The 23952-nt window shown below is 41.1% G+C and overlaps 1 protein-coding gene across 1 annotated transcript; it reads right to left on the bottom strand.

The window, feature by feature from the left end:
* Positions 1-22653, bottom strand: LOC310802251 (carbohydrate sulfotransferase 8; the record flags this gene model as incomplete). The annotated part of the gene is made up of 3 exons (XM_083666541.1): positions 1-1086; positions 1445-1485; positions 22473-22653. 3 exons carry the CDS (start codon positions 22651-22653, stop codon positions 1-3), a joined length of 1308 nt encoding a protein of 435 aa, XP_083522667.1.
* Between the last annotated feature and the right edge of the window lie 1299 nt (positions 22654-23952).

The following is a 23952-nucleotide window of genomic DNA, read 5'->3' as shown; positions in this document are numbered from 1 at the left end:
TCAGTACAAGTCTTTCAAAGGCTTGGGGTAATTAAACATGAGATAATCCATGTAATAAAAGTCATAGACCCTCTGCCTCTCTGTAGAGTTCAACTGTGCAAAGTAGCGCTGGGTGATATTGGAGGAAGTCCTTTCTGCGTTGGGGTTCCTGTCCTTGAAGTCGGGAAAGGTGAGGTTGCTAGGTGCCCCGATGCTCCGCAACAGGAAGTTAGCCTCTTCTTCTAGGCTCTCGAACTTTCCGATGAAGTTGTAGCGGAGGAGGCAGGGGCTGCAGAGCTGGCTGACCGGCTCCCAGTGGATGTCCATCCCCACAGGCCTCCGCACGTCCAGCAGGTACTGGACGAACTCCCGGAAGGTGACCCCGGCGCCGGTCTCCAGGGCGACCCGCGACGCGTTGGTGCGGTACCTGGAGATGATGGGCCGTCCGAACACCGGGTGGTAGTATGAGTTGGGGCTCTCGAACTTGTCGCGAAAGGCAGACACTAATCTCTCGAAGGGTTCCCGAACAAAGAGGACTTTGGTGTAGGAGTGGAGTCTCTGGGCAATGCCCCTCTGGTCATAGGCATCCAGGCGGCGCAGGTGGTTGGCGTCGTGGGCCACGTCGTGGGGGATCGCCCGGGTGGAGGTGGCACTGCCGCCCAGAACCATAAGCACCCGCTTCCAGTTGGAGCAGCCTGCCTTGGGCACCTCACAGTAGAGGAGGCCAGACCTGTCCTCCACGTAGACCCGGGACACCTGCCGGCGGGAGATGGGCTGCTTGGAAGCGCTCGGCTGGTATTTAGCACACACCTCCATCAGTAAACGCCGACGGGACGCTTGGGTTTGAGCTAGGTCCCGCAGGTGTTGGTCCTCCTTACCAGAGGGGGCGCTTGGGGCCATAGAACCACTCTTTAGCAGCAGCTTCCTGTGGCGTTTTGTGACTGGTGGTTTGGGGCTCCTAGCCAGGTCTTCAGAGGTTGGGGGCAATGAGTCAGGCTGCCAGTGGAAGGCAGGAGGCTGTCTGGGGAGGGTGGGGTTAGAGAATATGATGTCCACCCCCGCTGCTCCCTCTAAACCTCCACCCAGGCCAGAGTCAGAGTACAGCTCCTATGGCACAGAAAGAGCACATGTATGAACAGAAATTATAGGACAATTCCTTGGGGAGAAGAATTAAATAATTTAGGTAATCTAATTGACGTGTTGAAGTGTTGTTCCTGCCTTAGTTGAGTTGTTGCCATCCATAATGACAAAGCCTGTCCTTATAAGGAATAACATTGCCATAACACAAAGTTTACATATGGCTATGTAGTAAAATAAACATGACACCATTGTTTTTTGTTTATTTATAATGTAATTCACTAAAGAATCCTCATGATGGCAGCATTTCATTACATTCACTACAGTCTCTCTGATGGACTGTAGCAAGGTAACTGAGGGAATGGAGCAAGGTAACTGATTATCTTACTTTTCGAATTGGCCATCTACGAGCAACCTCAAGCTTTGCATCTGGAGACAGAGAAAGAGAGAGAAAAGCGGGGTTAGAGACAGACTTTGAGTCAGACTTTCCAAATTCAATCACAAAATTCTAAAAGGAATATGATTGTACACAAAACAAAAGATGTTGCAAAATGATTTTATTTAGCTTATTGATTGTCACCACTTCTGTCACCACTGACATTTGCCTGCAAAGTGAGGTTTCATTGGTAGCATCGCATATTACATGAAGAGCCAAGCTGAAAGTATTATCATGAGAGATCCTGTAGGAGAGATGGTGTGCATTACAGATGGTGTCGCTAGGAGATGACTCAAGGTTAGGTTTTGATCAAGCGCCAGGTGTGTGTGTGTGTGTGTGTGTGTGTGTGTGTGTGAGAGAGAGAGAGAGAGAGACAGATGCAGAGTGAGACTGCTGCTCACCAGTATCGTGTTTTATCAACTCTTTAAGCTAGTAGTCATTTACATTTACATTTACATTTTTGGCATTCAGCAGACACCTTGATCCAAAGCGACTTACAACAAATACATTTGTTTAAGGAGGTGAATCATCTATCCATCAGTCATCATAAGATAAAGTGGGGGTGAAGAGGTCTTTAGGAGGGACCGTTAAGATGTAGCCTGAAGAGATGGGTCTTCAATCTACGGCGGAAGATTGACCTAGTCCATTTGCTAAGGTTATGAGTTGCTAAGAACAAATTCTCCTTTTCCAAAGCAACTTTGCCAATTAATCTTTAGAAAAATAAGTGACAATACGAAATAGGACAGAAATTGTGACAGTATGGAAATATCCCAAGATGCCACATCAGCACAATATAGGCACATCATGTTTTCATTCTGACTGAACTGAAAACTCAAGGTGATTAATTACACAGTAACTGACTGACTAGAAATGTGACAACCGTCAAAGGGAACAAAATAATAATTTGTAATTTCTTTTACATTTTTTTTGAATGATTTGAAAGTTTTATTATCATTCTGGAATTAAACCGCCAAGAAACAAAAGACAACATTTGAGAAACATGAACATTGTCTTCCTTAAGAGTACTTATCAACATTGGAGTTAGGTTGATATACACTCACAGAACACTTTATTAGGAACACTATACTAATACTGGGTCGGGCCTCACTTTGCTCTCAAAACAGCCTCAATTCTTTGTGGCATTGATTCCACAAGATGTTGGAAACATTCCTTTGAGATTCTGGTCCATGATGACATGATTGCATCACGCAATTCCGGCAGATTTTTCAGGTACACTTTCAAGCTGTGAATCTTCCGTTCTACCACATCCCAAAGGTGTTCTATTGGGTTCAGATCCGGTGACTGGGAAGGCCACTGAAGAACACTGTTGATTGTCATGTTCATGAAATCAGTTTGAGACGACTTTTGCTTTGTGACATGGTGCATTATCATGCGGGAAGTAGCCATTAGAAGATGGGTAAATTAATAAAGTGCTTGGTAAGTGTATATCGAGCTACCATGTTATGTTCACACATGAAGTAGGCAAGCGGAGCTGGACAGCATGAAGATGAAGTTGAGGTAATTCACAGGTAGAATTGCCATCCTCACTGAGACCTGAAGTAGGCCCAACTGTTGCTAGCACAAAGCTACCCTAGCAGACACCATACCCTAATTTACCCCACAGAGCTGAGCTGAGCTGTACTGGGCTGGGCTGCCCTGGTTACGCATCCATCATAGTGAGTAGCTGAAATAATACTCAACAGGTCAATGTGGAAACAAAATATCAGAGCCAGCACAGTATGATTCAGGTCAGTGCTGTAGTATGTAAAGCTACCATATGAGATAAACTGCCTTGGGCATGAGGCATCCAATCCTAACTGTCCTATATATACTCTCTCCACAGTACATCTCTATAGACTGCTAACACATAATCTGTACACTTGTTGGGCAGTTGAGAAAGCTCAACAAAGATGAGTGATAATGCACAGAACAATGACAACCTTGCCAGCTCCAAAATATAGAGCACGCACGCACGCACGCACGCACGCACGCACACCACACACATACAGCTAGTGTGTTTATGTGCCAGGGGTAATGGGAAATCCAGATGGCCTCACAGCAGCAATAAGAGGGATGCAATATGCACACTGACACACACACACACTACACACGCGCACACACACACACCGCACGCACGCACACACGCGCACGCACGCACGCACACACACTGACACTCTCTCAGCAGCAGCCCTAGGATCATCTGAAGGTTACATTCAGGCTGCGCTGTGATGACAAACAGAGAGATGAAGAACCACTGTCTCCATGCTTCATTACTCTCTACTCCACATAGATCTATAGAGCAATGTTACAGTAGGGTTTCATTACTCTCTACTCCACATAGATCTATAGAGCAATGTTACAGTAGGGTTTCATTACTCTCTACTCCACATAGATCTATAGAGCTGTTACAGTAGGGTTTCATTACTCTCTACTCCACATGGATCTATAGAGCAATGTTACAGTAGGGTTTCATTACTCTCTACTCCACATAGATCTATAGAGCTGTTACAGTAGGGTTTCATTACTCTCTACTCCACATAGATCTATAGAGCCGTTACTGTAGGGTGACTTAGCTGGGATAACAAAGGGATCAGCTACTGAAACTACAGTATCTGGCGAAAATGAATCAGGCCTCATGGATGTCTGTCTGTCCTCTCATGAATGTGTATATGAAATAGCATGGTGTTATTTTGTCTCTGTGATATCTGTTACCAGCATGTCTTCAGAACACAGGCACAAGCCCAGTGAGATTGTTTACATATCTATTTTAGAGGGCTTGTAAATATTGCACCTGCTGCCAAGGTTCTGACACCTACAAGCGCGCGCACACACACACACACACACACACACACACACACACAAACACACACACACACACACACACACACAACCACCTTCCCCCACCCCAGGACTGACTCATGATTTGCACCTGCCGACAAACTGATCCTCTCGCAATGACAAATTAAGTAAAAGCCGAGACATGACTTTCAACTTTAAACTTCACTCTGCATACAGCTTACAGTAGGTCCCTGTCCCCACAAATCCTGTCTATCGCTTCCGTGACAACTGGGGGCCTGACTGACAGCACACGTCAGCGAAGAGGACAGGAGAGTTGTGTGTCAGTGCTGTCAGTGCTGACCTACACACCCATCGATCGATTACACGCCAGAGCTGAGGCCGCCTGCCACACGTGATGGACAGACTGCCTCACGGTGGAGGGCCAATTACTTACCAGCCAAGCACCGGATTTAGACCGCCGTCTGTCTGCTGTCAGTCTAGCGGTGAGACTCTATTAGTCTAGCGATAGACTCCATTAGTCACTTCCATAACTCTCTCTCTCTCTCTCTGCTCTCCCTATCATTGTTTATCTCTTGAGGGGAAATGATGTTGGCCACACACAGCAGCAGACTGATGTTGTCACAGCATCACATCAGGGTCAGGGACCTAACTCAATCTGGGTTGTGGTCAGGACCTAACTAAATCTGGGTTGTGGTCAGGACCTAACTCAATCTGGGTTGTAGTCCGGACCTAACTCAATCTGGGTTGTGGTCAGGACCTAACTAAATCTGGGTTGTAGTCAGGACCTAACTAAATCTGGGTTGTAGTCAGGACCTAACTCAATCTGGGTTGTGGTATTAGAAACATCAGTTGTGCTTATTTGATGTAATTACCGTAATTCCCATTCTGTCATATTCATGCTTTGCTCTTTATCTTTTCCCCTTCAACTCCTTACACAACTTAAAAATGAATGCAACTTTTAAACTCCAAAAAGTGCAACTGTAGCTAAACAGCTCTGAGGAGAAACAAAGCAGAATCCTGAGGACGATACAGGTGTGTTTACTGACACGTAGCCCATGCTGATTGCGTCCCTCCCCGCGGGAGCCTCATTAACTACATACCGCCAAGTTTTATGCACAGCTCAGCACTTGCTTCAGCCAATCCCCATGGACCCTGAGCACCACAGTGACTTGGGAATGCAGCGTGCTAATGATAGCGTGAGAGGGTGTCCCACACACACACACACACGCACACACCAACACACACACACACATGCTTAAACATAAACAGACATTATGAACTGTAAACTATTTCAAAACTAAAGTCATTGTAATGCCATGTACAATCTTGCCATAACAAATGCAATATCCTGTACAATCTTGCCATCACAAATGCAATATTCTTTAGAGAGATTAGTGGTGGCTTATCAAAATGCCTGCATGCAATTCTTTACTACAGTGTGCTGTATAACTAATTGATGCAACAACAAAAAAAGGAAAACATTTTCATTTTTTTCGTACAGACATTAAAAAGAGGAAAGCAATCAAACTAATTTCCGCACATAGATATCTGTATTTATTGGATATGGTTTCCTCTGGTAAGGATGTATAAGCTACCAACAGAATGAAAACATTGAGAAATCAAAGAGAATCAACAATATATTCATGCTCCGTCTACTATTTTATTCATGCAGCCAGAACACTGGTCGATTGAACTCAGCTTCCTGCATAATTGCTGTCATCCCAAGTTACCCCACATAACCTGTGTTTGATGTACAGTGGAGTTCACCTGGTCCCACTAAACTCTATTATGTATGCAGCAAAGCAGTGATGTAAATGAGTGTGCAGTCAACAGTGAAAAGAACTATGTAATGTGATTAGTGACAGTTGGTGTCACTGTATTCCATCCTTGCAATGTAAAAGTACAGTACTAGAATCTTAAGACCTACTACTGTACATTAGGCGTCATGATTTATCACCTACACATTAACATGTTTGATTTTGATTACTTTGCATCCATGCCAATCCATTTTTACAGCCGGTCACGTTTGGATGAGAAGCTCACTGTAGAAATCACCCAAGCTCTTCCCCCTGTGTACCTTTTATAGTAACAGCCTACAAGCAAACTTGAGATTGCTTCATGCCAGCTCATGAAATAGTGTGCTTGTGTCACATCGCCAGTCAAATGCAAAGCATGCTAATAACTTGCCAGAATTTGTGGTGCCAAATGTTTTAGAAAGCCGACAAGAGCGGATTACTGTAATTTCACAGGGATAAATGACTTGCAACCAACTTAAGGTGAGATCTGTAATCTTGTGAGAGTTAATGTGTCAACCTAACATACATTATATACACGCTTTCCAGATCTAGTTAAGATTGGTTGCAAGCACTGCAAGCACTGTTGCGCTAGCTAAAGAGAATTGAGATTCCAAACTACACCAAACGTTGACTCACTTTTTAATGTGTTCAGCTTTGGCCCATTGGGTGCAATTCTGCTGAAGTAGGCCTTATCGCTCCAATGCCTTTGCATCAGCAGCTCCAAATAAAGTACAGAAAAGAAAAGATTCCTCCAGATATGGAAAAAAATGATAATCAAGCTGTTATTACATACTGTATACTGCAGTAAGGATTTGACATGCAGGGAATAATTTGTATTTTGTCGAAACCTCTCACTGTAATGCTTGTATTATTATTTAGAAAGTTACCAGTGTGTGTGTGTGTGTATGTACTGCATTCGTGTATGTGAATGAGTATTTCTTTGTGTAAGAGAGTTATTGTATATAAGTATTGCCATCACTAGGCTGATCCTCTATGCTATCCTCTCTGTGTTGACATAGAGGTTCATTCAGCTCATTACCTCTGCAGTGAGCATGAAACATTGTGACAGGATGGTTCTTTCCACAGTACTCTGTGAAAGCCTTTCAAGTCACGCTGAAATGTCTTCAAATATTCATAACCTTTCCATCAATAAAAGATACCGTGACGTTAGATAGAGGAGTGGAGGAGTGAGGGGAAAGGTGGGGTGGAGTGGAGTGAAGAGAGGTGGAGAGGTTAGGAGATAAGAACGCTCTTTACCACCACTCCTGAGGACTGCCTCGTCCAAAATCAGCCCTCAGTACCAACACTTCCAGAACACGTAGCAATGTAATAACTCCATCTAGCCCCCTGATGGATTAATTACCTGAGACAGATAACTCCTGTTAGCTACAGAAACTGCTCTGTCCCAGACCTGGGCAAAATACATACAGTATTTGAAGTGACTTGAGGTGTAATTGATTGAACTTGGCAAGTTCTATGAAAGCAATAGAATAGTCTCAGAAGTGTGAATGCTGCATGCAAGGCAAGCTAAATCAAACACACCTCAAGTTTGAATATTTGAAACCATTTTAAATGTATTTTGCCCAGGTCAGCTTTGTCCTTTTTCAGTCTGTTAAAGTCATGTCCTGTCTGTTACAGAAACAACCCTGATCTCTATAACACCAAAAACCATGTGGGATGACAACATAACCAAAGTAATCCATTTTCAATGGAAGGAGGACGACAGAAGGCAGAGTCAGTGATATGACCATTGCTATGTGTCCATTGGCAACAAGAAACTGGCCAGCGGGAAGAATAAGTGGAGAAATCCTCAATTTAGCAAACCTCAGCAAATCAATGTCAATGTTCTCTTGGGGTCAGCTAATCAGGTGAGGGAGGGAGGGTGTCGCTAGCTCAATCTAGCTAGTTTCAGATACTGTAGATAGGCTACCGGTGCTGTAGATAGTAATATAAAATATTCTGCTAAGCATGCTGTTTGGATAAAAAACAACACCACCATCAACAAAACAGGGGCATGATAGGCAATGTCATCTGCTCCAAGTGGACACAGTCAAGTCGGTATGGAAACCGTCCTGTCTTCTGTGTTTACCTTGGACAGTCCTGTCCTCTTATCAGTCTGTTACAGAATCAGCCCTGTCCTCTATCTATATGTTGACCCCCGACAATCCTGTACTGTTAGACATGGTCTAGACTGTACTTGTCTGTGTTGTGTTGTGACTTGTGTTCTCTGTATTCACTGAAGTGTGTCATTGGTGTTAGGGCTCTATTTCATGGTTTCTTCATGTGCAGGTTGAGTGTATCATGGGGAGGTTAAGTGTGTGTGTTATTCTGGTTTGTGCATTTGTGTTACTTTAATTCATTACTTTCACCTACAGTATGTCACTGTTTTGTTGTGGCCGCCATATTGACTCCTGGATTGCCCATCCACAGCACTATTGTAGTGGTGTGTGGACGACGTACTTCTTGAAAAGAATTGCGCTTCTTGTTAGATATTGTCCTGCCTGGTGTTTACACTGCGGAAAGTTAAATCAACTGAACTCTTGTTTTGTCCCTTCACAACACCACATGTAGTACAGCTAGCTATACATGCCTCAAAGTAGTATATGATAACCAGCTGTGTTATTTGGCAGAGCCTACAGAGCAAGCTATGCCAGCTAACATTGCTGTATCATCTTACTTTGCTAGCAAGCCCTGCTAGCCAACATTACCTTACTTGGTTAGCTAGCCTGCTACTGTCCAAGTTCAGTGCCAGCTAGTCAGCTAAGTTGGCTATTAATGAATTCTTCAGAATGTACATAGGAGGATAGAAGTGCAGCTAAGTTATCAAGGGCACTATGATGAGTAGATGGTGGGTGATACACTCTTATCTTAGACAGCTGTACACTGCCTTTTCACTGATAAAAACAGCCCTTTGGAAGATAGCTAATACACTAATGCTAGCGAAAAATTGTTTAACAGACTAACTACCGCAGATACGCCACCATTCATCTAGAAATATAGCTTGCTAAGTAAGCAAACCATATATAGTTAACCATACTTATTGGTGCTTCAGCATGTCCAACTATAGTTAGTGGGTTTGCTTCAGCAAGTCCAACTATAGTTATTCAAATTACTTATTAGTGGGCTGCTTCAGCAAAATAATTGTCATACCTTTTTACTGTTTGTCCCTGTCTAACTTTCTCTTTCTTCAACAACTTTGAAATTAAGTTTACTGTTGTACTGTAATGTGTACTGTTAATTCTGTATGTAAGGTTAAATGAACTTCCCTGTCGTGCCCTCCATAAGTATTGGAGAGAGGAAGCATTTTGTCTTCAATGTTTTTTTCTTTCAGATTGGGTTTACCATTTAGAAAGTACAACATTTTTAAACATACTCCCCCTATTTCAGGGCTCCAAAAGTATTGGAAAAAATGATACAGTATAATGTCCAAATGAAGCACTCATGTTTAGTATTCAGTCAACAATCCTTTGCATGCAATAACTACCTGAAATCTCTGACCCATTGACCCCACCAGACAATGGGTATATTCTCTGGTGATGCACTGGCAGGGCTGCAATGCAGCCATCTTCAGTTGTTTGTTTTGAGGTCTTTTTGCCTTAACTTCAGCATGGATATGTTTAAGATTCTTTCTGAATTCTCAGCCCAGTAATGGCTTTCTTGAGTTGCAGTGATAACTCTTTGGTCCTCATGTTGACAGACACCAATAGCAGACTCCAAAGGAAAACCTAATGGCTAGAATCAATACTAGACATTGACAGCTCTCTTATGCCTGCACAAATAACATGACGGAACACACCTAACTAACCACCCGTCAAGCCAATTTTACAATACTACTCGTTCCCTGAAACAGGGGAACTGTATAAATTCTAAATGGTGAAACCAATCTGAAAAAAAGAAAACATTGAATTAAAGCTTTGAATCTCTACTTTAACCTCATAGTTGTTTGATTTCAAATCAATTGGAGTATATATATTGGAGTATAGAGCTAGACAATAAGAAGACAAAATGCTTCCTCTTTCCAATCCTTATGGGGGCTCTGTATAGTAGGCCAAGATTGAGTACTCTCTCACTCCTCTGAACTACCCCCACGCTATGCCATTAGAACCTCACTGCTCTTACAATGTTGAAGCCAGGAAAACAAAACCAAGTATACAATGTTGAAGCTAGGAAGACCAAACAAACTATACAATGTTGAAGCTAGGAAGACCAAACAAACTATACGTTAAGAATGTTTAGAAAACCAATTCAACAGTACAATGTGTGGTCTGGCTCAACTTTATAAACTTTAATGTAGTTGTTTGATAGTGATTGATACTTTTAACACTATGAGCATTCCATTGGAATGGTCACTGTGAGCTTACTTTGTATTGTTCTAACTATACTTGAAGATATGTCAAATGGAGAAAGAGTGCCCCCCCTTTCACCTAGTCAGTGTCCCGCATAATGTCACTCCTATGTGCCAAGACCATTATCTATCCCCCAGAGGAACACCTGTGGCAAAATGTATCATACCTTTTTACTGTTTTTCCCCATCTCTCACTTTGTCTTTCTTCAACAAGTTAGAAATTATATTTACTGTTGGGTTAGTTAGGTTACCTTTAGGTTACTTAGTAGTTACTTATAGTAGATTGTATTAAGAACCACAAACACTGTTGAAGCTATGAACACCAAACCAACTTCAGAATGTTCACCCAACTCTTAATTAAGAAAGCTGAAGAAATCATTTTGATACTGTTCACTTCATATTGTACAACTCAACAATGGTCACCAAAAGTTTATTTATCTACTCAGCCACACACACACACACACACACACACACACACACACACACACACACACACACACACACACACACTGTGCTGTATTATTCATTGTGTGTTATTCATAAGGCTGTGGTTGCGCTCACGTCTATTCAAGGCAGCGACAAGCGTTATGATATCAAGCAAGGTCCAGGCTCTCCGAGAAAAACTTGATGAATAAAACAGCAGGGAGGAATTTATCTGTTCAAGTAAACTAGTGGATGATTATTGTGAGAAATAAATATTACAATACTGCAGCTCTGTATGCTGTAAGGCATGAATACACAGAATGCAGAGACTGAGAGAGCAGTGCATGAGTAAAGTTCGAGTCAAATTGAACCCACTCTACATCAGACAGACTTCTCATAAAAAAAACGCAACGTTAGGGAGAAAGTTAGCCTTTCAGCAGAGAGGCTGACGAGTTGCTAATTTGTTGACAATGCAATATGGTGATATTCAAGAGGAGCTTCTGTGGACTATGTGGAAACAAAGGCAGCTAATGGACAAAACAGATGCTATTTCTGTAGCTATCCACTAGCCAGCACTTGAACCAGAACCCTGTTATTAGCGTGACAATAGTGACAATCACCTCTTATTTTATCCATACAGAGTCATGAAATTAGAGTGGATTAACACAGTTTGAGAAACTTGATGGTATAAAATGTGACAGGATTTGTGAAAAGACATTTCACAGAATATTGGATTATGGTTCTAAAAACATAACTAGCTATTACATTAGAAAGACATCACTACCAGTTTTCTATTGAACTTATGGACGTTTTCACATTGTAGCGAAGTTGAATGCCAAATAAAGGTTAGTCACTACATTCTGATTTAGATGCACTAGATGTTTCTATCATGACTCTGTAATGACTAAATCGAAGTCTATCAAAACACAGATGCTTTATACACCCCTTGACTTCTTCCCTCATAACAAAATGCCTATAAATTGAATTTAAGCCCGGTGTCAGAAAGGTGAAAAAGACAATTAAGGCAGCAGGAAGTATTTTTATTGAGATAGGCTAACAGCATGAGATAGTGTGTTGCGTCCAGCTAAAAGCAAGACTAATGGATTTCACCCAATTAATCACTGCGTGTATGAGGTTATAAAGATGTCTGACTGTGTTCATCAATTCGTAAATAGAGTGTCTGGACTAAAACCAGAGGTTATACTCTCCTAAAAACAAACGATTTATCGTACATGCCATACCATGCTATTACAGATTAGAACAAAAGCCATGATACTAATGACAACTGACAAACAGCAAACTCTGTCCCAGGTCCTGGCATTCCTGATGGCAGCCCTGCCTACAATCTTCTTCAATAAAAAATCACCCAAGAGTGATAAAAAAAATCACCCAAGACACCATCCAATAAAAGCGGCTCCATCGTGCTTCAAAGAGCAGGTGGATGATGGAAGAAAGGCCAGATCACCCTGGAGATTTGTCCGCTTATGTAAGCCCCTTAGTTGATTGCTGGTCGGCTCACGACTGCTTTTGAGGCTCCAAAATGGAGTGTTTCAAAAGAGAAGGAAGGTTGAGTCCCACTCATGGGTCGCATTAAAAGCCTCCTGGATGTCAGATTAAGTCTGGGATCTAGAGAGATTTGTTTTTGTTTATCTTGTCGGTTAAAACTAAAACAAATGTTGGGAACGGCTCCTATAAAAGATCAACTGAAGGATCAAGTGTGACGGTACACATCTGGCACAGTGAGGTCTGCAGGGAAGAAAAGAGGAAGAAAGAGTGCAGAGTGACTATCTCTTTCTGTCTGTCTCTCTCTCTCTCTCTTTCTCTCGTTTTCTGTCTCTCACACAAAGACGCACACATACTCACCAACCACTTTTCCCTGAGTTAAGAGTTTGGACAATTGGCATCAGGATTCTCACGACACAACTCCACATTGCAGGGCAGTGTCTCTCTCCATATGATACCTTGGTTGGTCTTTCGCAGGAATGCCATAAAATTGTTATTGTGAAAAGTTCTACAAAATTGGCTGATCATTGTCATGCGGTTTGCCATGTCAGTATTATGACTGAATTATGTCAGTAATTCAGTGTCATGCTCAGTACAACACAATGTCTTATTTTTTTGTCTTCAAAAGTAGCCTTCAATAGGTTTTGCCGAAATGTTAACTCCCTTGATGATGGTGATGCTTGTTCACAAACTGAGCATTTAATGGCGACTAATCATTCCAAAACATACAGTGTATGTGTTGTTGAAACATCGACAATCTGTAAACAGAATGTTGAAAGGGGTTTGAAAAAAAAACTCATAGCAACTTACCTCAACGTCAGACACATGATCTACACTCTCTGCAAGCATGCCAAACCACAACAGTGTTGGCATCCATTATAGCAATGTCTGAGCCATGCATTCAATACCAGCCAACTCTTGCAAAACATTGATTCACATTTTGATTTACTGCACTACATAGGAGGGACTTGTGTGAGACAAAGGGTACTCTAGGCACCGCGAAGCATTTGCTGTCTGCTTGTAGTATAGACTGAATAAGGTCCTGGGGTGGGGATTACTTATATAGTGTGGACCAGTCTTGTCATGTTCACCTGACTCAGCAGACTTGAGGAACTCTTTATTTGAAGTTCTGTTGAGGGGAAGCTTCGGGGGATGAGCGTCCTCACCTCCTGAACTGTGAATGAACTCTTCAGTCAGAGGATGGCAGAGAGACTGAGACAGATCTGAGAGATAGATATGAGAAGCCTGGCTTTTCCCCACGGGGTACGGATCCTGCCAGGTTGCCTCGTTCCATTAACCCCCTCTCACACTCTATCCAGTTAGCCTATCTCTGTGTGTGCTGGCAGTGCCACACTCTCTTGGTCTGTATGTGAGCTGGAAATATGAATTAGGTTGATCCCACCTCCATATGAGTGATAGGGAGCTTTGAAAAACATTGGTGCCACGATCTGCCTGCGCTGTTCACTGTGACTACGTTCAGTGGGACATTTTATCAGATGAGTGTCAGTTTTATTTTGTCTATCTGTAATTGCCAGTCTCACTTGTATTCATAGTAGCAAATAAATCTGCTTAGTTTCTTTTTTTATTGATGTAGATATGTGATAAGGAAACAAATCTGTCATTATTTGAATACAACATGCAAATGAGTGGCCTATAGGGTCTCATCAGGTCCCACATGTTGGAAAAGCATCCCTGCAAACTGAGCTAACAGTTGTTTATGCACAGCTCTCAAGATTCAAGATTCTTTATTTGTCACGTGCATACAAGTATACAGTGAAATGCAAAAGTGACAGTGCCACAGAGTAGTGCAACAATACAATGAGTTTTAAAATAGAATCAAATAAAATAGAAGTACTAAAAAAATATACAGTATGGACAGTATAAACAATATGAACAGTATAAGCAGTAAGCAATATAAACAGCAGATGGATTATTATGTGTGTGCATATGTGTTATGATGTCAGTGAGTGTGTGAGTGACTTGAGGGGGGCACTGGTTGCTAACAACTATCATAAATGGAGTGAATAATAATGTGACAGTAGAGTTTTGTCCAGGCAATGTGCTAGCACTCAATGTAGTCAAGGTGACAGGTCTGGGCTGGCTGTTTTCAGGGCAGGAGGAGAGATGACTCCTCAGACGGTGTTTGCCTGCTGGCATCCTCAGTTACTGTTGTTTTTGTGGGCAGCTTCTCCCAGACAATGCTCATGCTGGGTAATAAGGAGTCTGGATGTGATCTCATTGTCATACTTGTCAGAAAGAAGAAGTTGAGTGGGTTTACTGTATGTGGCCTCTTTATCTTTAAAAAAAAAAGAAAGAGATAAAATGCTGATAATGAGTTTAAATACAGCAACATTACCGTGTTCCTGGACTAAACAATGTGCATGGAGGCGGACAGTACAATACAATTTCTCCTACTTGAGCTTCCATAGCATGTCCACAGACACATCAAACTAACATTGTGACCTTGTATGGAAACTACAGTTCATAAAGAAAACATTAGTCCATGAGTACCGATGAGCTATTTTTGGTAGGACGCATGTACATAAGGGCCCAGCCCAGGGGAATTGCTCTTGTTTCATGAAGACCAATTCCTGTAGAGGCCTTGACCTTGAGTTAGCGCTGACTCAATCCTCAGTAGTATGAATGTGTGTACATCTACTGTCAGCATACTCTATCCAACAGAGGTCTAGGTGTTCTGAAGCTGTATGTGTGTATGAGCTGAGATTTTTTTTTAAAGAAAAGGTAACGGTTTCCCCTCAGCTCAGATAGTGTTGTGGGAAGCCATAATTATTTATTTAGTGGGCTTGCATCAGCAAGTCCAACTGTTGATATTACAATTACTTATTTTACTTTCATTTATAATAATAATATTATAGTACAGAACACATTCTTAGAATGATTACACAACAATGCAGTCTCTTGGCAACCAGTTCTACCCCACTGAAAACACTCTCAACCACTTAACCAACCAACTCTCTACCCTCTCCACTGAACTATGAAGGGCTCATCCTATCTATCTATCTGACTAGACTGACACCACGTAAAGAACTTCCATTCACAGTTATGATACTATTTAGACTTTTTAAATTGAAGGCATTTTAGTTGCATTAATTAATATGGGCTTCTATGAGGAGTAGCTGGTCTGTTACTGCTTTGTCTGCCACTGGCCTGGTGGTGTTGTGCCTCCAGAGAGAGAAGTGACCTTGCTACACTGATGCAATGATCCCATTCGATATAACATGGTGACGCTTAATGTCTGACCACTTCTATTAATACCAATAAAATCACCCTGCATCAGCATAAACAACACAGTGTCTACACACAAACTCTCCTCCACAAGTGAGGGTTTGGTTGACACAACATTACAAGGAAGTACACTTTACACTTATTCTCTAATGATTCTAGACACAAAAACACTGTTGAAAACATATAACGAGGTATATTAATTATTAGGGCTGTCAGTCGATTAGTTTATTACATTTTTTCTATAACAAAACAATAACAAAACATTCTCCCTGCCACTTTATGACATTACTTAACACCAATGAATTTGTCTGTCAATGCGCTTTTAATATTAGAAATGTAATTTAGTCTTTCAGTTGCAAGATTTAAAAAAGATAATGATTATTTTTTTTTGTCTAATCTGCTATCTGTGGCAGATGTCACACACATTTAGGCAATAACAAGAAGAAGAAGAAGAAGAAGAAGAAGAAGAAGAAGAAGAAGAAGAAGAAGAAGAAGAAGAAGAAGAAGAAGAAGAAGAAGAAGAAGAAGAAGAAGAAGAAGAAGAAGAAGAAGAAGAAGAAGAAGAAGAAGAAGAAGAAGAAGAAGAAGAAGAAGAAGAAGAAGAAGAAGAAGAAGAAGAGCACAGTTACCATTGGTTGAACGGTAGACAAAACTTACCAGCACACTTTTCGTGTGAATCAGCTGAATGCATTATTGATGTGACAGAGCGATTAAGATTCAAGTTCAGCGTAAACCGCAAATTGTCTGTTTTTGGAGAATGCGCTCAATGTGTGGCTGAACTGAAAAATGCTAGATGACAGAGCAGTAGCCCCAATAGTTTTAACCATGTTTTGAAGCTTGAAATTTACAATTACATTGTTTACAAACAATGGAATAAAACAAGCTTATATTTTGCGTTCTGATGGGGTAAGACAGTTGAACCTAAGCTCATGAGGCATTTATCAATTACATTCCCTCGAGAATCAATGGCTATATACTGTATTAGTAATTTAAAAGTTTAAAAAAATGGATGTACCAATCCCAGACTGTCCACTTAATCTACCAATTAAACTGATGTGAACTGATTCATCTGATGTGAACTGATTTCTAGACAAGAAACCAAAGTGGTGCTTAAGCAAGTGGGGGAGTAGTAGGGCACATAAAAGTTACCAATGAAATTATGGTATGGAGATATATTAATGGCAATATCATAACTTACAAATGTGTACCATGATCCATAAACAAAAAACATTAAGCACAAATGTAATTTACTATCCACACACCTCTTGATTTGTATTTGTAAACAATTATTTTAATACATGAAAAATTATGATGTACAAACAAACGTCACAATATGTGTATAAAAATGAAAGCATGACAAACATCTTTCCAAAGTTATGAATAAAAGTATTGCATTGTGTAGGTATCCAATGATTTTAACGCTCTAGCATTAGAACTGTCAAATCTGCATTTGCGGATCAAATTACGTCTGTGGATTTGTTTTCATTTGAATTAGAATTTTGGCACTAACATTGAAAAACAACTTTTAGCCATATTAACGAATAATTTTGCATTTATTAAAATAATGGTTTAAAATCAAGAGGTGTTTGTGTGTGGATTGTAAATTATATTTGTACTTTGTGTTTTTTGTTAATAGATCATGGTACACAAAAAAATCTAACAATTCATATGTGGTTGAAGTAAAGATTCTCAGCTTTTATTTGATGGTAATTGTGTACGTACATATATTGGTTTCACCCTTCAGACATTACCTCACTTTTTATGCATAGGCCTCCTATTTCCGGGTACCCAAAAGTAATGGGACAGATTTATCAAATGTCCAAATTAAGCATGCATTTATGCCCAAGCATTTATGTTTAGTATTTGGTGGACAATCCTTTGCATGCAATAACTGCCTGAAGTCTGTGATCCACTGACCCCACCAGACGCTGGGTATATTTGCTGGTGATGCTCTGCCAGGCCTGGACTGCAGCCATCTTCAGTTGTTGTTTGTTTTGACATATTTTTGCCTTAAATCTTATCAGGAAATGAATGAATTGGATTTAAATCTGAAGATTGTCTTGGCCACTTTTTGGCCCTGAAAAACTCCCTAGTTTTTGGTAATTATTTTACTGTATGATGTAGCTCTACTAATGAATTTGGAGGCATTTGCTTGCATTTGCTTTACATTCTGCTGCTGCCGTCAGCAGTTACAATCATCAAATAAGACAAACAAGTTCTAGTGGCAGCTATACATGCCCAAACCTAACACCCCCTGCACCATGTTTCACAGATGAGGTGGTATGCTGTAAATCTTGGGCAGGTCCTTTTTTCTCCAAACTTTTCTCTTGCAATCACTCTGGTCCATGATAATATTCATCTTATCTGTCCACAATACCCTTTTCCAGACCTTCCAGAAGCTTTTTAGGTACTTTTTAGCAAACTGTAACATGACCATCCAAATACCATAAACTAAAAGATCTCTACTTCAATCTCTACTTCAACCTTATATTAATTGTTTGATTTAAAATCCAAACTGTTGGAGTGTTGAGCCAAAAGAAGAAAAAAGGCTTCACTGTCACATTACTTTGAATGGGCGCTGTATATATAGTACTTAAATATAAATACTAACTATACTTAGTATAAATACTTTGTATGAAGTATGCTCTTTAAAAAACTTTAAAACCTTAAAAAGGATGATGTAATCATCAGGCTGAGCTCTTCTAAATGCATCCTCCCCATTCTTTCACAGACTGCACAACAGTGTATTCTGCAGAGCGATGAGACCGCAGTTGTACTCTGAGAGACAGGGGTAAAGAAACCATTGAATGCAGACTTGTGTGGTGTATGCCTTGGTAAAATAACAAATATACTATGCACTGTATTATCCCACATTGAATTCAAGTCGACAATACGACGAAGGACCGAGGAAGAAAACCTTGGTTTAGAGGCAAAGGCAGTTGTGTTGGTTGAATGCTGCCAGGCAGTTGTTAGCTATTAGTCACAGCCTTGAACTGTTGGCTCCTACCTTTAAGTAGGCATACTAATCCCTGGATTGAGGTGGGCCTTATTCTAAACAACTCTGCTAATTCCCAGCAGAGTATTTTTTTCAGGGTTTTCATACACACAAACAAACAGACAGACAGACAGACAGACAGACAGACAGACAGACGCATTTAGAGACACATCAATGTGAGAAGATTCAACCAAAAGAGGGTTACAGTTGATACCCTTAACTTAAACCAACGTCTTATCCAGAGAACTGCATTGTGACAAAACAAAATAATAGGAATGTCACTTGAGATATTCATACAGAACGAAGTAAAGACACATTTCAAATTATACTTATCATGGAGAAGCAGAGAGGCTGCCGATAGAACCAACCCCTACCCAGTCGCTGGGCAGGCCATGCTGGGGTTGGGCCACCTTGGTGGACATTCATTAAATCTCACAATCTCAAATCAGGGTTTAGCTTGCGTTTTTTGTTTTGACTGATATTGGACACCATTCACACATCTCCCATCCGTAGTGAAACTTTTAAATTGCATTATGTTACGTAAGGGAGACAATTTAATCTACTACACATTGCTCTTGAGAGAGAGAGAGGCAGCCACATTAATGCCACAGCTTTGATGTGATGTAATGTGCTTTTCTTTCACTGGCTCACCTCAGCTGAACACAGTGATGCTCACTGTTTACATTGTGTTTTGAAAAGCCCCTTGCTTTCAACAAAGGCTGTCACTTTTCTTCTGAGGGCTATTGACAATTTACCGACCTGCAGTAGTCTTTCATAACACCAGGTAATGAAAAATAACAAAACCATTAATTTAACTTGAATGACAATATGTTTAAAGCAAAACATTTGCATCATGATCTGGAGGAGAGCTATTGAATAAAATGCCTTCAATGTCAAATGAAGTCATTATTTGGAGATGTACTTTGGTAGCCTTCAGTTTACTGTTCTGAGTTACAAAACAGTTGAACTGCTGTGAGAATAGGCCTGGTACTGAAAGAGGAACCAGAGTGGCACTTTAAATGCTGTTGGATTAGACTATACTGCATAGTGGAGAGAGGTATCTGGTTTCATAGGTCTGGAAGTGAGTTACGTATTGATTCAATTAAAGAGGGACAATCATCCGAAAATGGCATGCGAGTTATTATCACTCTTTGTAATGTCATTGTGCACTTATTTAACTCCCTCAGAGCAGAGAAATCAATGATTTTCTAAATCAATGAGAGTTTGGGCTGGAAGATACCCAATCAGAACCCATTGAAGTAGCCACTGCTGCTACACTGAAACTGTAATACCACAGTGACACTGAATCAATGAGGCTTTAATATGGATTAGCAAAGCCTGGCTAGACTATGAGCGGCAACAACATCGGTTTGATAATCAATGTGATATGCATAATATGGTACAGTTTTCTACAACCAATCCATTGTTAAGAGAGACAAACAATTTCAGAAAGACATACTGATTACTACACACCAATGTTTACGAAATGGTGGGTTTTGGCTGAGTCACCGCCAGTTTCTGATGTATTGCAGTCTAAGACTATGGCTGTAGCGAGAAGTATGGCTTTGTTCATCTGGAGGATTACAAGAAAACAAGAGGCTTTAGAGTCATGGCACAGAAGCTCTGCTCTACAATACACTGTAATAGCTGTGCAATTCCAGGAAGGCCACGATGAAGGCAGAGGGAGGCTGAGTCAACTTGAGCGCAATCTGGGTCTAGATTCACTCACGAAGGGCACAAGTGAGGGTGCAGTATTTAATGCTAAGCTAAATCAGTCAATGATGTGCTAATCAACAAATGGGGGTCACAAACGGGACATGTTTAGCCTGTGCAAAAGCTTGTTTCTGTCTGTGTCATTTGTGTATGTCATTTGATTTGACTATGTCTCAGTTATTTGATTTGTTTATGTCTCAGTGATTTGATTTGTTTATGTCTCAGTTATTTGATTTGTTTATGTCTCAGTTATTTGATTTGTTTATGTCTCATTGATTTGATTTGTTTATGTCTCAGTTATTTGATTTGACTATGTCTCAGTTATTTGATTTGATTATGTCTCATTGATTTGATTTGTTTATGTCGTTAGTGTTTCAATAAAGTGGCAACAGAAGAGTAATAACGACTGTGGTGCCATTCGTGTTGGACACATGCTGTGTTCTCGCCCGACAATTACACTCTCCATGTCAAATTCCTTAACATGGGGAGTGTAGAATTATTGAACATCTTTGTTTAATCTATAGTGTCTGTGAATGATTCAAAAGGGAAACCATGGCAATTTCCAAAGACATCACAAAACCAATTTCAAGGTATTGTGCGTTTCCTGCTGATGGGACTCAAAGAGATGCAATTTAAACATGGGCTCTGATGTGTTTGTTCTTTTATACCATTATATTGATCTTTAAAATGTAATTTACGAACTCAACCATTTCCAATTTCCTTCACAGCTTTTCGGATTTTTTTCTTTTGATTCCCCAACACATTATTCTTCTATTCCTCAAATGAGGTGTGACATTTCAACAGTAACAAAACACTAAGTGTTCAACTATAACTGCAAGAATGTCTTCTTTCAAGCATACTGTCTTCAACATGCGAACATGGCATGGATAATTGGGACAGAGCAGAAAAAGGTGTCTATAGTATAGCACAACACTGCAAAATCCATGACTGACTCTCTGAAACTGTGTGGGTTTGATGTTACCCATGTGTATGGGACAATAAGTGGGATACCGTTATCCTATCATATATCCTAACAGCCCAGTAAATATCCACTCTCAGTAAGTGGCTGTTATCACTAGAGACGCTGACACTGAGATCATAGCATCCACTTATGATTACACACCAGGGGCAACACATTGCACAGTACAGTACAAAACAAATACAAACATCTCCTAACCTGACTCACGGATGGACTTTCAGAGGACCAGTTTTATTACGTGTCTCAAAGGTCCTCTCAAAACTGATACAGTCGGTACATCCGCAGACTTTGTTGAAACATCACGAACACGCCCCTGAGGGGACAACAATCTTGATCTCCTATAAGCTTGCATTAAAACTGACCAGTTTTGAATGTGTGATTACTAACCCATTTTTAACGCATAATTGTTGATAATGCCAAAAAGGTGCTGTGTTGCATTTTGTAGTGCCAGCCAGTGAAAATACACAGACCTACGATTTTATCTTGTTCCTAATTGTCACAAGGTGCCAAAGAGAGGAGTCTAGTGGCTCCAGGTAATCTGAAGGCAAGCTGAAGGGACAGGTTTCGAGTCTAAATTTCTTCAACTTGTCTATGTATCTGGGATATTCCACAGGACCCAATCTAGTGAACAAATTGGTGAAAAATATGAGTTTTTAGTTCTTAAAATCAGCACTGTTTTCATGAGCTCCTCTGACAGATGGGTGCTTCTGTCCCCCTCGGGGGCGTGGTCTTTTGGGAGGGGCATGGTCTTTTGGGAGTGACGCGGCGTTGACTGTCTCTAGGATTACTCCTACAGTATTCCTATAAACTGGTGCCCATCATAGGATATTTATGACCCTGAGCATGCTTCACAATGTTGTCTTTTCTGCGATTCTGTGTTTGGATGTACCCATACAGTACCTGTCCTTCATCAATTCCTAATGATCGTAAGATGACTAAAAGAGACAATCTTTGTCTATCACTCTACTGGGAGTGATACAAAACAGCAACGCTCTATCTAAAGCAACTCAGTGAGTACAAGCAACAAGTACAGTGAGTGCATACACCTTTTGTATATATTGTCCTAGCAGGAATCAAACCCACAACCTTAGCATTGCAAGGTCCATGCTCTACTCACTGAATCACAGAGTGACAAGGAGATAATAACACATAGAAGGTCACTGGCAGGACATGACACTGACCTGGGGCCTGCTGCTGGACCATCTCTGAGAGGTCCTGGAGGTGGACGAGGAGCAGCAGGGATCCTGTTCCAAGCAGGAGGAGGAACCAGAGGGAACAGTAGAAGGAGCAGGGGATCTTCATGACCAGTAGCCTCCTCCTCCTGCAGAGAGCATCCACCAGCCTACACTCCACCCACAGCATACCACCTCAGCCCTGGTAGGGGAACCTGTGGGGAGGAGAGAGAGGAGAGGCTGAGTGTAACATAGGGGCTCGAGAGGAATGACTAGGGTAGAACAATCTAGACACCAGTAAAATGGAGCAGAGTTAACCATGGCAGCAGAACGGAGCTGTATGTCTTTGTTAGAAAGATGAGGCGAAATCAGACCAAGGAAAGTCTATGGAAATGATGGAATACAATAGACCGGAGATGTGAAATGAAAACATTAACTGGCGCAATGATTTATGACATGCAGAGCCAAAGGAGAGATGGGGTGAAGTGGCCCTGCTGTGAGTGCATTCTCTGATTGGTGGGGGATGCAGAGAGGGTTGAGTTTGTGTTGAAGATACAGTACTATAGATGGTCAGAGGAGCTGTATTGAATTAAAATGATTAAGGAGCATCCTGCTGACTGCAGGTTTCCTGTTCCCAAGAGGCCAGACAGCACACCTGTCTTTCTGGAGCATGCTCAAAGAACTGCTCGCACAGGTGTGACTAGCTTCACAAATCAGATGTTTGGCACACATACACACACACACACACACACACACACACAAACACACCCTTACTTTTAGCTGCATATTGTACACATACTTGTGGCTGATTGGGAGACAATGCTGGCCAAAGAAAACATCCACTGCATTCTCTAACTCCATGCGATCAGTTATTTTGGTATTGAGTGCTAATTGCTTTTCCCTGGAATCCAAAACCCCTTTCGGTTGATTGCTTGTCTCTCTAACCCAGTCCAAATAATTCAAATTGAAATCAAATCAATGTTCAAAGGTGGGAGTACTGGTAGACATATTTGGTTTGGATGCTTATCAGATCAAAAATAAAAAAATCTCAGTTTTCTACACGACAATATGCTATGAATGTTCATCAGCATAAATCACAGAGTGCCAACATAATAATTTAGGAGACATATGTTAAGATAGCTGGTGAGTGAGTTGGGTAAATGAGTGGACTGTTTTGCCCCAAGAAAGCTATCGTACTGTAATAAACCTTGAAACCACCCGACAGGTGTTGGGGTTGTATTGAACAGAGTAGTGTTCTGCTGCCACCACCTTCAATACGCTGGTATGGTTCCAGTGTCAGAGGTCCCAACACACCACCACACAAACACAGGGTTTAGAAAACATCAACAAACTTTATTCAGTACAATTCATAGGACAGAGGGGAAACAGGTCGACATCTACTGGGCCTGCTGGACCGATAGCTGCACATCGGGTATTGGGACTATACATGCAAAATAGAAGTGAGTGTCACACAGTGACTAACGGTGCA

This window comes from Argentina silus (genome assembly GCF_951799395.1).
Source record: "Argentina silus genome assembly, chromosome: 3".
In the NCBI taxonomy this organism is placed as follows: domain Eukaryota; kingdom Metazoa; phylum Chordata; class Actinopteri; order Argentiniformes; family Argentinidae; genus Argentina; species Argentina silus.
The sequence above is the reverse complement of the archived record's forward strand: the minus strand, read 5'-3'. Positions and strand labels throughout refer to the sequence as shown.